This window comes from Parasteatoda tepidariorum, chromosome 8, assembly GCF_043381705.1.
Source record: "Parasteatoda tepidariorum isolate YZ-2023 chromosome 8, CAS_Ptep_4.0, whole genome shotgun sequence".
NCBI lineage: Eukaryota > Metazoa > Arthropoda > Arachnida > Araneae > Theridiidae > Parasteatoda > Parasteatoda tepidariorum.
The window spans coordinates 77,244,383-77,262,601 of record NC_092211.1 but is presented as its reverse complement, the minus strand read 5'-3'; the positions used below and the strand labels follow the sequence as shown (position 1 = coordinate 77,262,601).

Below are 18,219 nucleotides of genomic sequence, written 5' to 3'. Positions count from 1 at the left end.
TTATTATCGCCAGTTTAATTTGAAAATTAAGGGCACCATAACTTTTTCAAATTTTATCCGATTCACTGTCAAATTGAACAGGATGTCTATCTGTGCCATTGTAGTTTGCTTTACTCAAAGGTTTTTTATTTTTAAATTATTTATAACCCATTAACAATATATTGAATGAAAAATGCCTTTAGAATAACCGCTATCATTCAATGAAACACGGTAAATGTGATCAAAGCATCTAAGTGGAATAGAAACTACATTAGTAACATACGCTGTTAAATTTTATTCCATGTAAAATTTAACAATCCAATGCTAAGTGTGGTGTGTTTTACATAATCATTTTAAAGTAATCCCGAAAAGAGACTACTTTAAAATGATCTTATAGATATGATATCATATACTTATAAGTTTCACACCATAATGTAAGGGAATTCAGAAACTGAATTTGTCCTCATACACTGTAAACCCTAGCTATGCCTCTGATTGAATAGTTGTATCAACTATTGTAATGTATTATTTGTTCATTTTAAGATTTCCTTTTATTTTTCATTATAAAATCACTGTTATATTAGTGATATTTAGTCAAGCTGGGCGATACATGGTGAAAAATTTAAGCTCTTTGAATATGGTAACAAAATTTCTATTCACGATATATCATAAATCCTAAGTCTTGCATTAAATATTGAGTATACTAGAATATCACAACCATTATCAAGAAGGATAGAAGGTGACTCAAAGAATAGAGCGATTCCCCCCACATTGAAGTTACCAGGGCTCAATTCCCACTGATGGCTGCCCAATACGAATTCCTGCCTGTACTGACCACATTGCTGAGGGAAAAAACCTTCAGTGGTAGATGGATCATGGGTTAGAGTCCCCTTGCCATGGGTGGTTTTTGTGGTTTTCCTGTCCATGTAATGCAAATGTGGGTTAGTTCTATCAAAAAGACTATGAAGACAAATGTCTCCCAATACTTGATTCAAGAGTTCCTTTGTCTTCTGGTTTGGGCTCAAAATAACTAGGCTAAGTAGTTGAACATTGGTAGTCGTAAACTCAAAAATTGGGTCGGCTGTTCAACGATGGTGATAAAATCAAATCATTATCATGAATATAACTTATCGAATAGTGTATTATTATTATTATGAGTAAGCTATTTTGTTTAATTATGATTAAAATTACTTAAAATAGTTTTGAGAAAATTTTTTATCTAATGCATCATTTAAAGTAAAAATAATGAAAGTTAATAAAACATGAAAATTGGGCTATCAGGTACTGTCAAACCATCAAATATAAAGCACTGTTAAAAGCTTTGAAACTAATTGTTTTGACAAAAATTAAAATATTTGCTTTTATTTTCAGATGTTAAATCTCTTTGTAGCTGTTATTATGGATAATTTTGATTATTTAACTCGTGATTCATCAATTCTTGGAGCTCATCATTTGGATGAATTCATCAGAATGTGGGCAGAATATGATCCTGGTGCATCGTAAGCAACTTACTATTTTTACGTGTAGAACATAATTTAAATAATGAATGAAATGTAATACGTAGGGAACCGATTATCCGGAACGGTCGGGACCAACGCTATTCCGGATAACTGATTTTTCCGGTTTTCTGAATCGCTACAAAAAGCCGTTTTTTTTATTGTTAAACACAACTTAAAAAAAAAAAAAAAAAATTGGAAATAATCTTAAAAGTAAAAAAAATGATGAAGTAATACACTAATGATTATTTCCAAAATGTTGGTAAGGTAAACATCTTTAAAAAAAGAAAAAAAATCGTAAAATCTTATGAGGAAAAAAAATTTTTTTTTTAAAATGGCGAGAAAATTTATCGAATATCGTTCCGGTTTTTTGGTTTTCCGGTTTTCTGGGTTCCGGATAACGGGTTCTGTACTGTATTCAGTTTTTTTTCTCTACAGTTTTTGTTAATTCTCTTTACAATATAACCTCAACTTTCTGAAACTTACATAACCAGATGAGTGTCAAAAATAGAAAATGTTGGATAAATTGAAGGCACTTTATTAGATATGTTTTCTAAGTGTCAAAGTATAATTTGCAGGTTTAGTCCAATAACCAATATTAAAGCGAAAGAGTAAAATATCTCTTGCTATAAGCATCCATTGGGTACCACAAAAAAAAATTTGATATGACAGTTCAAATGTTTGTTATTGCATCCAAGTAGTGGATCCACGTGGATTATACTTTTAAATGGTTGCTTTTCAGTGCTACTTTGCAATACGTAGTTCTATGATTAGCAAATCCCAAATCTTGAATTTTACCTGATATATGAATTAAGCATAAACTAATCCTATTCTAGGGGTTTACAAACCAACATTACTATTTTCATTCGCACAATTTGCAAATCACGATATATAAGACAAGTGTGTAAGATGCACTTGCGTGATGCGTAGCGTTGTTAAGAAGTACTTAAAGGTGCTTATTTTTTATTTACGTTTTTTAAAAGTCCTTAAAGGTGCTTTTTTTATTCAGGGTTTGTAAAAAGTGCTTAATTTTCTACCTTTTACAAAGAGATTTTTTTCTTTGGCATGTCGATTGTAGTCATAAATTACAAAAAAAAATTCATGATTTTCGCAATTTTCTCTGCAATATTTATCAGAAACTAGTTGTTGATCATGATTATGTAAAGTTTTTGAAAATGTTTTTGAATTTTATTGATTTTATGATTATAAAATAAAGAACTTTTAACAATAGAAAAAAAATATTTTTTATTGCTGTACAGATCCTAATTATGACTCTTTTTTTTTGGAAAGTGATTAAAAATATTTTTTGAGTGCTTAAAAAGTACTTAATAGGTAGTACTTATTTTTTGTTGAAAAATCTGGCTATACACCCTGACTTGATCACTATTAATTCCGCCAGTTCTGGAAAATCATAAATATGTTAAAATTGAGAACTTTCAAGAAAGNAAAATATTTTTTGAGTGCTTAAAAAGTACTTAAAAGGTAGTACTTATTTTTTGTTGAAAAATCAGGCTATACACCCTGACTTGATCACTATTAATTCCGCCAGTTCTGGAAAATCATAAATATGTTAAAATTGAGAACTTTCAAGAAAGCTATTACTAATTTCTTTATATTTGTTTAGTTTCATATTCAGATAGGGCTGAATAACTGAGTACAATATATAATATAACTAAGAACTCTGCTGTGTTTCAGTATTTTTCAAATTCAAACAGTAAAATATGTTTAACAACTTTGTGAAAATTGATTACTATGAAACAGTTAGCCCCTCTTAGTTGTTTACCAGTTATAAATATACATACTTGTTACAATAAACATTTAATGATTATTAATACAGTGGAACCACGACTTTGCATTTTCTGTTGGACTAGTCTTAAAAAACGCATGAAGTGGAAGAAGGTAAAATCAGGACAATAATAATCTAAGCATATTTTTCAAAATTTGACACTTACAAGATTACTATTAGAAAATAATGTGTAATCTTTATTTGTTTTTAGATACAATTTCAATAATATACCCTTCAATACTTACTATTGTTTGCAAATTTCCTTTTTAATTTACATTTGCAAATAAATATTATTTCATAGTTTTTATGCTTTGAAGCTCTTGATTGGTTGTAGACATATCTTTAGATATTTTTTACTCGTCTTCATTGTTTTCATCGCTATCTCTGGCAGCAGACATTGAATCAGATCTCAAGGGAATTAAAAAGTAATGGTTATGTGTGTTACAGTCGATATACACGTCATCGACTTCGGAAGATCTTCAGCTACTCAATTTTATTCTGGAGAGCCAATGCTTCTGTTGGATACCTATAAGAGTACATTATTAAATCCATTTGTAATGCCTTATAGTCGACTCTGTCTAATGCTGTAGAAATCAAATTCAGATCTACCAAAACATTTATTTTTACTTTAAAAGCTTCTTGCAAGTCAAAGAAATCAAGAAAAAGAAAAGATTACCTAAGCAGTTCTTTAATGCAATGTTCTTTAACCAGAAAAAAATTATGTAAAATGCGAGGTAATGTACGAAATGGACATCGTGAAACTTGGTGTTCCACTGTAAATAAGAAATTGAACAACAATTATTATAATTATTCTTAACAATTATCCAGATTTCTTTTTAATGAAAGAAAAGAATTTAATTGCACTCAATTTATTTAAAACTTAGTGATCATTTGTTTATCTATGAGATGCATGAATAAGTATCTATATAAAAATTTAATATGTAATGTAATGTAAAAAATATTTTTGCAAACTTTTTTGTGAAAATTTATTCTTTAAATTTAAAACATAAAATACTTTTCTTTAATTTATTTTTGCAGCATCTGAAGTTTTTTATGACATTTCTATATTGTCAAAAAATACTAAATCAGTTACAATTAAATATATGTTATATTATATTAATAGTATTATAGTATTATCTTCATAGGAATTTACGTTTAATAATTTAATTATTTACACACTTATCACAATTTTAGAGGCCAAATTCATTACACTGAAATGTATGATATGTTACGCAACATGGATCCTCCTCTTGGATTTGGAAATAAGTGCCCTTATCGTTTAGCATATAAAGTGAGTTCTTGTATTTCTTAATCTATCCCCTCCCTCAATTATTACATACTTTTTTCCCCTTGTATAATGATATTCATTATTACTATCAATTTCTCTAAATTTTTACTGTAGAATCAAAGCACTTTGTTTTATAATTAATTTTTTTTTTAGTTATTGCTGTGGATTTCACAGTTTTTAAAATATGTAATTTTATAGGACTATGCAATTTTTTTTCTATATGTATTCTTTTATGCATACATAAAAATAACAGTCACTAAAAAAAATTTCAGATAATTTATTCTTTCAGCAATCACATGTTTGTTTATCATATGTTATGGAATTTAAACTATTTGCCTTTAGTGTTATTCCTTTTCAATTTAAAAAAGTAGTGATAATAATAGTAATTTTTCTCATTTATTCATCAAAGAAAATTTACATGATAGAAAAAGAATTAATTTATAACATTACAAGTATTGTACAGCTACTAATTCTAAACCATTTTTTTATCTCTTTTTAGAAACTCATCCGAATGAATATGCCTTGCACTCCTGATTTGAAAGTTCATTTTACAACTACTTTATTTGCATTGATAAGAGAAAATCTCAGTATTAAAATTAGACCTAGTAAGATTTATCACTTTTTTGTGGTTATAATTTATTATGTTTTTAGTTGTAGAGCATGCAAAAGAGAAAAAAAACAGACCTCACTAAATAATTTTTAATCGAATGACTCACTTTAAATGGTTCGAGAGGGTAACCTCAAATATTCTAACTAATTAGTGCAGATGATATTTTAAATTATGAAATCAGAAACAAAAACGTACTCTGAATAAACATACCTTTTTTCTCTAAAATTTTAATTTCTGACTCCTTAAATATATGGGGTAGCCACAATCGGAGAAATATGGTCTCAATTGTTTGATCAGGAGAGTAGTCCAATGTTTTGGACCCCTTACTGTTTATTTTACTTCTTTGTGTATTTTACAGTATCTCAAAAGCTTTTTAAGTAAATGGAAAAGTTTTTTACATAAAATTATAAAATTCGTTTATCCAAAGATAATTCCATACAAAATATAACTTTTAATAAATATTTATTACTTTATTTAATAATAGTCGGAAAATTTTGAATTTTAAGGTAAACTATTTTTTTACATCATTTTAGAGAATGTAATTTTAAATAACAAAATGCAAAATGGATTAAATAGTTCCTGAGAAATCAAATATTAAAGAATAGGACTTAATCAAAACTTGATTTCTTGGTAACTTTTCAATCGATTTTACTCAAATTTTGTAGTTTACCATATAAAGTTACAGTCTTTAAAATGATGTAAAAAAAATTTACCTATGAATTCAAAATTCTTTTATTATTAAATAAAATAGTATAACTATTATTAAATAAAATAATAAAAATCGTAAATTTTTATTAGAAGTTATATTTTGCATGAAGTTATTTTTGGATATATGAATTTTGTGCAAAATTTTTCATTTCGCTTTAAAAGTTCTTGACATATTGTGAAATACCCAAAAAGTAAAATTATCTTTGAGGAGTCCAAACTTTGGACCACTTTCCTGATCAAACTATTGGGATCATATTTTCTAGATTGCAGTTTCTGACAAATACAAAACTGCAAATACTGATAATAATGAATAATACTGAAAGTAGTACATTTTTGTGTCTGATTTCATTACTTAAAATATCGTCTACACTAATTAATTAGCATATTTTTGGTTACCACCTATAAGATTTGTTCCAGAATGTGAAAATCCCATTATTCGATCAAAAGTTATTCAGAGTGGTTCATTTTTTATTTTACACACTGTAAGATTTGTACGATGAACTGAATATCTTTATAAGATTAATAACATTATATCTTTGTGTAGAAGCCATTTTTTTCTCATTATTCCAAATTATTCACGTCTTTCATTTTTTAGCTTTTGTTTATTATATTTTAATTTCTAATTCTAAATAACTAATAAGAAACCAGTATTTTTATGTTACTTTACCACTGAGAATCATTATACTTTTTTTTATATATTTCAGTAAGGATTTTTTTAACATATATTTTTAATTACATGTAAATCTTGATTCAATGTATGGACCACAAAAACGGATCACACTCTGAATAACTTTTGATCTTATGATATGATCTTCACATTCTAGAAATCAATCTTAATAGTTTGAGGGGGAACCTCAAATATGCTAAGTGCAGACGATATTTTAAGTTAAGAAATCAGATACAAAAACACACTTCTCTCATTTTTTTCAACAGATACAGATTTCTGACCCTCAAAACATTTTCCCAATCAGGGAAATATGGTCCCCATAGTTTGGTCAGAAGAGCAATCCAAAGTTTGGGCCTCATAATGTTAATTGAAATTTTTTTTTTTGTTGCTTACTTCGTTATATCTCATGAACTTTTTAAAGGAATTTAAAAGTTTTTGCACACAATTGTAAAATTCGTTTATCTGAAGGTAATTCCATTCAAAAAGTAAATTGTAGGTAATATTTATTATTTTATTTAATAATAGTCGAAAAAATTTGAACTGTAAGATATACAATTTTTTATATCGTTTTAAAGAATGTAATTTTGCATGGCAAAATACAAATGTTGGGCAAAATTGGTTGAATACCTCCTAAGAAAAAGATTTGTATATATAAAAATTGTATCTGATTTTGTAACTTAAAATATCGTCTGCACTAATTATTTAACATCTTTGAGGTCACCCCCTTGAACAATTATGATTGTGTTTTAGAACGTGAAGATCCGATAATTAAATCAAAAGTTATTCGGGTGTGTTTTTTTGTGTGCGCTGAACACTATTTTAAAGCGTATTTATATTAATAGTTTTTATTTTTCAAAATACTTTGAATCTATAGTAAAGTCATTATTTCAATTATAAATATTTTTAAAACCATTTATTAAGTTTAACCTTATATCTTTCTGAAATCTGAATATCTTTAAAACTTTATGAATTAAATTTGTTATTTACATGAAAAATAGCATAGTTTAATTTCTGATTTTCTAACTTATTTCATGCTTATCTTGTGCTGATCCCTGTTTTTGGTGTTATTTAGAAACATTTTTAAATTTTATCAATCAATGAGCATTTTACTTTTTAAGTTGATGAAATGGACCAAGCTGATAGGGAACTTAAAGAAACTATTAGAAAAATTTGGCCTCTGCAAGCAAAGAAAGCTATACATAAACTGCTTCCCCCTGAAGAAGGTAAAATAGTTTACTATCCATAAGTTTCTATTTCGATATTTTTATACCTATGTAGTTAAAAATAAGGCTTAACAAAAATGAAACATTGCTAATTTTAGACTTTTTAAAAGTTTGATCCCCTAAATTTGCCGTAACAAATGAGTCTCATTTTGGTTGTTTTGCTGTACAGATATGTATTTTGCTTGAAACTATTAGATTGAAGGGATACCATGAAAGGCAAGTTACCATATCCATTTGGGAGAGAAAAGGTGTTTCTTTTTAATGTTTTGGCTATTTTTTGTAGTTTTATAACTTTAAAATTGACTCATGAGATGTTTTTGATAATTTAAGCTGAGTTTGTTTTATTGTTTCGGGGGATTTTCCCAGTGTAATTATATCTTAAATGCACAACTTTACAATCACTTTAAATAACAAATGAGAAACATATTTATAACACCAGTGGTTTAGATATTAAGGTAAAACATTTTTGGATGATAGATTATGTTTAAAAGTCTTACATTTAAAACCAGTGATTTAACAAGAATTTTTATTTTATTTTATTTATGTATTTATTTATTTTTTTTATTTTTATTTTATTTATTTTTTTATAGTAAATAGAAATTTTGCATGCATTAATCACTCATTATCTGCCAAAAGACTGTAGCAATTTTCCCATTCTTCGTTTCAGAAATAATTTAATAATTCAGAAATAATTCAGTAAAGTCAATACGTCTGTCATGTTTTAAACTTGAAAGCTAGATTGAAAGCAAATTATACAAAACAGAAATTTGATAAATGTTTCGATCAAATTCAAATAAAATTTTTAATGACACTTTTCATTTATAAAATATATTACTAAATTTCAAATCGTTTGTTTACAAAAAAAGAGGGGGAATTTTCCACTTTTTTAGTTCATTATTTAAAACAATGGCTTTAACTGTGTTATAACAAGTCGAAACATGTTTTGCTGGCTTCTTGTTACAGAACTCATTCAATGTGCATTTTAATGAGCAAATTTGAATAAAAGTTCATAAAAGGAGCAACAGAAAAAAACAGGTATGAAAAAGAAGAGGAAAAACACTTTTTGGATATGATNGTGGAGTTTCGAGGGGATTTAAGATTAAAATTGACCAAATTTGAACCCAATATAACGAACCTTGCAGAGAAAAAAAAACACCAGGCACACCCATGTCATTGATTAAGAAGCAATAAATCCGTAGTTACTTTACTTATTATTTCTACTTACATATTAATATATTTTTCATAAAACTATTGCTACACTATGTACTATTACTTTAATAAATGTTCAAAATCATAAAATAAATGTACAAACACAGTATCTAATAGAGTTTTATTTTAATTAACAGAAAATTACTTTTATGGGGGTCAATGGAGATTTCGAAAAGTTATGTAGGGGTCGATGATCAAAAAAGTTTGGCAACCCCTGCACTAAACAGTTAGTTACTTGAGACTATAATGTTAACAATGTTACCTTTCAAAGAAGTACAAGAATTGGTTTGAAGTTTCAAAATATGATTTTTCACATTTCTTATTTTTTAACTAAATTATAAAAACTCTTAAGAAACTCTAAAAATTTCCTCAATTCCATTAATTACTATTTTTGTATAAGAATATTATATTTGTACACTAATAACTTTTTATTCTAAGGATTTTTTTTTTAAATGCAACTTTGAATCAACTTGATGCAACTTTGAATCATTTTCATAAGTATTTTTAACTTTTCCCAAGATTATTTAAGATTTTCTAAAATACAATTATTAATTAATGTATTAAATATTATAATATCGTCATAAAAAGTATAAAATTTTTTTAAAAAAACTTAAAATGCTCCTTTTCATTAACTTCATACTCATATGAGTTAATTTTTAATAATTAACTGACTAATTTCATTTAATTACATTAAACAAAAGTGAATTGAATTTTTTTCAGTACTTTTTTTTGTAATTATTTTTTACAGTATCAATTTTGTCTTCTGAAAATTATGTCTTACAAAATATTACTCTAATGGGAGATTGGGGTTATTGTGGACATATTGAATATTTCTGATATTATTCACTCAAAATTTCTCTGAAAAGTTTTGGCAGACTAAAACTATGTTAAATTTTCCTACTCATTTGCATTAAAGCACAATTACTTGTTTAGCTACAAATTTAAAAAAAAAAAGGAAAGAAAGAAAAACAAGTTTTTATGACGGAAATTTGCTTTTTAATCATTCCTTTAAGATATTTTTATTCATTGTTTTTAATGTTAAAAATTTTTATAGTATGAATGAATATGCTTATTATGCATTTTAATAATCACTTTTGCTTTGCCGTTTTTCAGTGAACTGAACCAATGAACTGAACTGCCACTTTTCAGTGAACTTAAATGAAAAAATGACTTCACTGAGTTAATTGGTACACTTATTCAAGCCAGTATTTCTTCTCAAAAATAAAAAGCATCTTAGAAAAATATTCCTAAAATAGTTATGAAGAAATAGCCATGCTGTGAATAGGAAGACAAAATATGGATTTTATCTCTTATATTCACAATATTTCTTGAATACTAAAGTTTTTCAGAATTTATTGTTTAAAAATCATGCAAAACATGGTAGGTTGAAAAATAGCTCATATTTGTGCTGTTACATAATATCCAAACAAAATATGGATTTTATCATTCGAAATTCACATGATCTCCTTGAATACTAAAGTTGTTCAAAGTTTATAATTTAAAAATCATACAAAACGTGATAGGTGTGAAAATAACACAGATTTGTGCTGTGACAATATCCAAAATGTTATCCATCAAGTTCATCATTCATGTGAATATGAATCATGATGCAGCATCATAAAAAGAATAATAACATGATCTTTATGCATCTTTAAAACCATACAGAATTTAAAACAAAAACATTTAAATACATACTTTTTTTGCCGCATTTTTAAAAATAATCGCAGAAATTCAGGTGATATCATGGGGAAACCATTATAATATGATTGGTGGAAGACTCAGCTTTATTTGAAGAAAAATTGCGTGGAACATAACTACAATCAGAATTGACGATTATCTTAATTTTTAGTAATCAAAATAGGCAACATTCCTAGTTAATTTGAGAGGTTCAACTGCAAGGTGCTAATCTGCACTTGCCTTAGTTTGTTTGATCATAATGATCAAACAATTAATGCATTATGCTCTGCTATTTTTGCTTCAATAATTATTGAATATTACTTTTGGTACAGAGTGCTCTTGTGTTATTATTACGAAGTATTTATAAACTGCTTACATGGCACGTGCAATTTCACATCTGTTTTTATTTGCTTAATCTTCTTTATTTTCTTATGATTCCAGAATTGGAAGGTATCAAAGTAACAGTTGGAAAGATTTATTGCGCTTTGCTCATATTAGACAACTGGCGAACTTCTCGGTTTGGAAAACTGTCGGGAAGACCTAGAGTGAGTTGTTATTTACCTTCTAAACTAATGCATTCCAAGACAATTTGCTTGATGCCTTCATGGCCTCCAATTATGAATCACTAATTTTGAAAATAAGCAATTTTTTTTTTTTTTTTTGCATTTTCAAAAGTGCTTCGAAATTGTTCATCGAAAATTTGTTTCAATAATACCTGTTACTTGTTTATCAGCTGCTCATTTCTTCGTTATACTCATTAAAGAGAATAATTAATTATACAGAACAAATTAACCTAGAAGTTTGTTTATAGCAAATGTAACGTAACAAATGTAAAGTCATAACAATTTTTTATTATCACTTTAATTTTATGTTCGAAAATTGCTTGTATCATATTCTGAAAAGTCCGAGTCCAATTTAATTAATGGAAACATTTATTTTTCGTTGTTGTTGGATACTAATATCTGTTATTTTTCCATAGGTACATCAATTTTGATTTGTTCATATTTTATTCAAAAATTTTAAATTTGATGTACTTACATAAAACAAATCACAGATAAGATTCTAAATAAAAAAAAATTATTATACCATTCCTTATTAACAAATTACTATTAGTCTGTTTTTTTTTATGAAGGTTATTGCTGTTATCCTAGTTTTTTTTTATGAAACGGACGATATTTTTAACACTAATATAGTGGAAAGATGTTTGTAAAAAAAAAAAATTAAGTAGGATGTGTGAATCTAATTTAATCTCCAATCTAACTTACAGGAATTTAGGAAGGACATATTTCTCTCTAAATATACTTTAGGCATTGTAAATAGCAAAATTCTAAATAGCATTTTTTATTATATCATTCCTCATTAACAAATTACTATTAGTCTAGGTTTTTTTTATGAAAGGTTGTTATACTGTTAACCTATTTTTTTTTTTATGAAACGGACAATATTTTTAGCAGTGATGGGAAGATGTTTGTGAAAGAAAATTTAATAAGGATGCGTAAATCTAACTTACAGGAATTTAGGATTGTTTCTTTTCTAATTTTTAAAAAACATGAGTGCTTCAAGCTAGTGCTAGTGTAAAAGTACTTATTTATTTTCTAAATTTTAAACTTTCTAAAACAGAAAAAGTTTATTTTTTTAATAAAGACTGGAGTTAAAAAATACAATATGTGGGGTTTGTGAAAGCAATATATTTATTTATTTCAGGAAAAGACACCTACGCCTCCTCCTGATGCGGTAGTGTAGACATTCTCTGTCTTTCTTCTTCCTCTCACTATTATCTTCTTGCACTAAATTTACAAAATATTTTCTCCGTTGATCTAATTCTGCTTCACTGGCTATATACATAGAATTAGATTTCTTTCATTGCATATTGAGAAGCTGCAATTTACATTTTTTCTGAATATAAAAGCCATGGCCTGATTTAGACATAGACTGCATCAATTTAGACTTCTGCGTATTGTAGGCAGCATGCATGATGTAGTTTTTGAATAAAATAATCTATAGAATTGTTTACCAATAGTTCATAGTATTTTCAGGTTCTGCTTTGCACTAATATGTACGGCAAGTCATTTCATCGTAACAAATTACAGAAAATTTTTTAAAACTTTTGTTAACTTGACTACATTTAAATTAGATCTTTAAAAAAGAATTAGGGGGTTTTCATCATTTTCTAATAATAATTAATATAAAAGATAGCTTCTAATGATAATAATCATTGGATAATGGGTATAGATTTATTTTGCAGTTCACTAATTTCCTTATTCGTTGAACTTAGAAATTGCTATTTTTATCATTTTTTAATCCAGCCTTTTTTAAACTGAAGCTGTTATTTTTGTCTCCTATTTTTGCAGTAAATAAATCCCATCAAAATAGTTTGCTCTACCATTGTACTGAAACAAAACTAGAAATAGAAAAGAGATTTGGGAAGAAGAGGCACAAAAATTAATTCAAAATCACGAGTCCCAACCCTATGCTCGTGAGCAGCATGTCGCCCTCCAACTGTTTTTTGTGTGCCTGCCGCAATGCAAAGTATTTTAAATTACAGTAAAGTGCTATGGAAAATTATAAATTCCTCTTAAAAAATAATCGCTAGGTTAAACAGCATGCGCTCTATGAACTTACATACAAAAATATTGAAGACCTCTACACTAAAATTTTTTAAATTATTTAAATATAAAAATGGTCATTTATCTTTGTAATTTGTTTTATAAAATGTATATTAATCATAAATTATGGAAGTCAAACCATGTGTGAACATTCAAAAAACTATAATTGTATTGCATCAATTAAAAAACTTTCAGTTAAGTATTAAAAATTAAACTTGTTTATGTTTTTTTACGAATTTTTATCATTTAACCAATCTTTATAATTTTATTATGCTTCTCAAGATTCCTAATAGATGAGCATTATTTGAAATCAGAGAAAACTTTCTCATATTTTAAACATTATTGCAATTTTAGAAAAAATTATATGCACTAAATATACATAAGCCTAATTTTGTAGATTTTTTTTTATCTCAACTTAAAAAAAATGTAGGTACTTAAACAAAATCCCATTTTTTTTCATTGGTATTATCTTATAAATTACATTATAATTATAATAATATTCTTTTTTTATAAGTGTGTGTTAATACCAATAATTCCTATCCTTTGTCCCCCAATATACCAGCAACAAATCCTGATAATTTACAAATACAATCTGATATCACTTCCTTCAACTCATAATAAATATATGATTTTTTTAATATCTGAAAATACAAATTTTCTATCAAGTATAATATTTATTTGTAGTTATAATAAGTAGTGAAATTAATCTTTGAAAGGTTACATCATTAAAAGTTCAAATGATAATATAAATAAAACAAGAAAAACATCAACAACAAAAAGTTGTTAAAGCTTCCAGTTGAAACATTTTTTTTTTATTGTTTAACAATAGAGTTTTTTGTTTCTAGTTTTATTTTTTACAAGCAATAGGTAGAAAAAAAGTGTAATTTTACACAATACAGAATATATATAAATTGAAATATCAATCAATCTACATTTTTAAATGCTTTTTCAAGAAAGACTTGCTGGATTTATTGATACTTTCACCTAATTTTGCCATAGAGATTTAAATATTATTTCCCTTATATTCTATCTATGAGTTTTTTAAGTTTTACCATCCCTTAAACAATGCTGCAAGAGGAAAACTCATATCTGGCTACTTGAAAACAAGTTCTTAAACAATATATATCTATGCATGTAGGATAAAACATTTATTTATTACACATGAAAATCTATTTCTAAATTCCTCAAAAGATATTAAAATGTTTAAAAACAATAATAATTGTTAAAATTTATTTCAATTCATACAAAACTTTGGGGAGCTTTATAAAATCGCCAGTGAAGCAAATTATTGCATGTTTTACTTTTTATTTACTTTTGTATTGCAAATATTTGGCATGTCTGTTTGAAACAATGCTGTGTCCTATCTACAAAAAGCATTGATAAATAAGCTCCTTCTAAAACTCTGCATGTTTTACTTACTCTTTGAGATCATTCATTCTTTATAGTTAGATAATGCAATTTTAAAATAAATACAGATGTCATGTACAGTAGGGAACCGATTATCCGGAACGATCGGGACCATCGCTATTCCGGATAACTGATTTTTCCGGTTTTCTGAATCGCTACAAAAAGACGTTTTTTTTATTGTTAAACCCAACTAAAAAAAAATTATTTGGTAATAATCTTAAAAAGAAGAAAAAACGTTGAAGTAATACACTAATGATTATTTCCAAAATGATTGTAAGGTAAACATCTTTCAAAAAAGAAAGAAAAATCCTAAAATTTTATGAGGAAAAAAATTTTTTTTTTAAATGGCCGGAAAATGTATCGAATTTTGTTCCGGTTTTTTGGTTTTCCGGTTTTCTGAATTCCGGATAACGGGTTCTGTACTGTATTTGTAAACACTGTTATAACATTTCTGAAGCTGATACCAAATTTACAAGCCCAAAATAATTTTAAAAAATATTTATTTTAAATAAACAGACAAGACTATTTTATGAGTCAAAAGCAATTATTATCCTCTATTTTTAACAATTCAAAACTACACAATATGAATCTTTATTTAAATGTCTAAGAGCATGAAAAAAGACTCAGCTTGTATTTTCACATTTACTATTGCACAACTGGAATTTAGATAAGGTGTAATTTTCACATGTTGTGTTTCGAGTATTATTGCATGAACGACCTTTTGATGCATGTCCGTTTTTGGACGAAAATGTTTTTTCTTTGGTGATAATAAGAGAGAGTTTGTCTCTCACTTATAATCAATGTTGCACATACCAGCGTCCATCATTTCTTCGGCGCCTGATGGGAGTCACGCGTAACCCGAACTCTCGGAACAATCACGGCAACCACAACCTTGATGAACATTATGATGAAGACAAAGACCAAATGCCTCGTTCACCCAGAGGATCTGTTTTTGAACCAAATCATGGGTAATTATTTATTTATTTATTTCATTTTATAAAGTAAGTTAATAAAAATAATTTTAATTATAAATAATATTGTGTAGTTTAAACGGTTTTATTTTATTTTTGATAATATATATTATAATGCATAACTATTTAGCGCTGCTCATTTGTAAATATTTATTCAGACAAAATGTAGCAATCATTTTGTGTTAGAAGTAAAATAATATTTGCGGTAATATTAGAGAATACAAACTTAAATTATCTCCTGTTTACCCATATATTCTCCAATTTCTCCATATTTGTTGAAAAAACTTTTTTAAAAAACTGGCGATAAAATATCCACTGATNTGTAAATATTTATTCAGACAAAATGTAGCAATCATTTTGTGTTAGAAGTAAAATAATATTTGCGGTAATATTAGAGAATACAAACTTAAATTATCTCCTGTTTACCCATATATTCTCCAATTTCTCCATATTTGTTGAAAAAACTTTTTTAAAAAACTGGCGATAAAATATCCGCTGATGGCAAAAATACTTCTCTTATTCCTCAACAGACAGTGCTATTGCCAGTACTGCAATATGTTGAGGGCTAATAGTTTAAGTAATTATAAGTAATGTTTTTAAAAAAATCTTCTTTAGATTAAGATTTATATACATATTTTTTACTTCGCGAAATGTAAGTGCTTATATTATTTCTCTTTTTGAGTTACATGATTATGCATGATGTATCAAAACTTTACTCGTAGCCTAAAATATGTCGCTAGTAAAATCTCCATTATTTTATTTCTCCAATGTTGGCAGGTGTGTAAAATGCATTAAGCAAAATTCATTAGAGCAGCGATTCCCAATTTTTTTTCTCTATAGAACCCTTACTTTATAAATAAAGTTAATTAAATTGATTGTGAACGTTATAACGTATAAAAAAACTATTTCTGAAATATTTAATTTGAGGAATGAAGATTTTTCATCATTAATCTTCAATTAGGTTTTATATCCAACAATTAAATTTGCAGTCCTTGTGCTATATCTAGTCTAGTTATGAATTTGTTTTTGGTGTACATAAATATGCTGGACATGAATAAAATAGGCAGAATTATAGTTTGCTTTGAGATAAAAACCTAAAGAAACTGCTATAAAGATTAAAAATAGATTATTAGGGAAACATTTCTTTATTAAAGAATTTTATTATTTTATTTTGATTTTAACAGCGCAAAAGGAAATAATAATGCAATATTTTATAAATGCTTATTTTTTTTATAATTTGTTGAATATATTATTATTAGAAATATATTTTCCTTCTAAAATTGCTATTTTTATTTCATTGTCATTCTTACTTCAAATAATTTCACAAAAGCAGCTGAAAGATTGCTTAAATAATAAATTATAGGTTGGATCTAAATGTAATCAAAGGTTTCAAAAATGATCACTGGTTTTAAAAAGTACTAACTCACGGAACACCATTTAAGGACTGCTACATTAGAGTGTATCATTGCATGTTATTTAAATTTCCTAATTGTTTTTTTGCAAGCAATTGAATGTTAATTAGTGCTTAGTAAATAGCCAATTGTGACAATTTATATTTAACTGATTTTGAAAATTTTGCCCATTAAAATATTAACTTTAAAAAATTTTCAACTCATCAAATTTCGAATTTGAAATGACACCTAGATAAAACAATGCATTTTTGGTATCAGCTGCCTGGAAGCTGAAAAATTAGTCAGTTGGAATATTTCTATTGCCTCAGTAGGCAGATGCAAAGTAATTTATCCCATACATGTAATGAAATTCAAAATTCATACAATCAAAATAAAGTATTAAACTTCTGCAAAGTATCAAAATTATTCTATTCATTGTGAAAGTACCTACTTTAATTGTTTATTCCTCCACCTAACTATAATTCTTCTTAACAAAATATAAAATCGGGACGTTACTTTTTTACATTCAAAAAAGGATTTTAGTATAAAAAATTTAAATTTTGCAAAAAGGGTAAATAATATATATTCACCATTTCTGAATTAATATTTGAAAATGTAAAAATTATTCCATTTCCTTTAAAATTTTAGTACATAAAGGGTTAAGACACATTTGAAGAAAAGTTTCTGGTAAAAAAAATTTAATTACCATAATTATAAAGAACAATTATATTCATATTTACTATTAGAGCTGAGATGGTTTTATTTTCAAATATACTTTTAAGTACAGTTAATACAGCTTCAAACAGATGAATATCACCTTGTCTGAGAAATAAAAGTGGCTTGTGTATGATGCTGACCACACTGTCACAATCATGTCATTAGTCACAAAATTGTGGGGCTTGTGTGTCACAAAAACTCCATGAGCTCACGTACCATAACAAGCTGTTGCAAGAATGCTTTACTTTTAAGTATAGTTTATAGTTATTGCTTATACTATCAGGGGTGGGTCTAGGCTTTTCTGAAAGGTACCTATTTTGTGAAACTTAAGACATAATTTGTGAAAAATTGAAAACTATATTAAAAAATCAACACAAAAACATAGTAAAAATATAGATTTATCGTTTCTTAAGGGATACAAAAATAAAATTTTAAGGAAAAGTATTTTGTGACACTACCGTTTTTCCTAAAGTTGAATTTGTGA

The 18,219-nt window shown here is 26.7% G+C and overlaps 1 protein-coding gene across 1 annotated transcript in view; it reads left to right on the top strand.

Moving 5' to 3' along the window:
* LOC107438207 (voltage-dependent calcium channel type A subunit alpha-1) overlaps positions 1 to 18,219 on the top strand; it is a 282,265-nt gene that overhangs the window by 254,367 nt on the left and 9,679 nt on the right. The window contains exons 38-44 of the mRNA XM_043038639.2: positions 1,351 to 1,478; positions 4,456 to 4,552; positions 5,049 to 5,154; positions 7,653 to 7,757; positions 11,085 to 11,188; positions 12,348 to 12,377; positions 15,473 to 15,624. Coding sequence (XP_042894573.2) covers positions 1,351 to 1,478; positions 4,456 to 4,552; positions 5,049 to 5,154; positions 7,653 to 7,757; positions 11,085 to 11,188; positions 12,348 to 12,377; positions 15,473 to 15,624 — 722 coding nt within the window. The remainder of the gene's footprint in view (positions 1 to 1,350; positions 1,479 to 4,455; positions 4,553 to 5,048; positions 5,155 to 7,652; positions 7,758 to 11,084; positions 11,189 to 12,347; positions 12,378 to 15,472; positions 15,625 to 18,219) is intronic.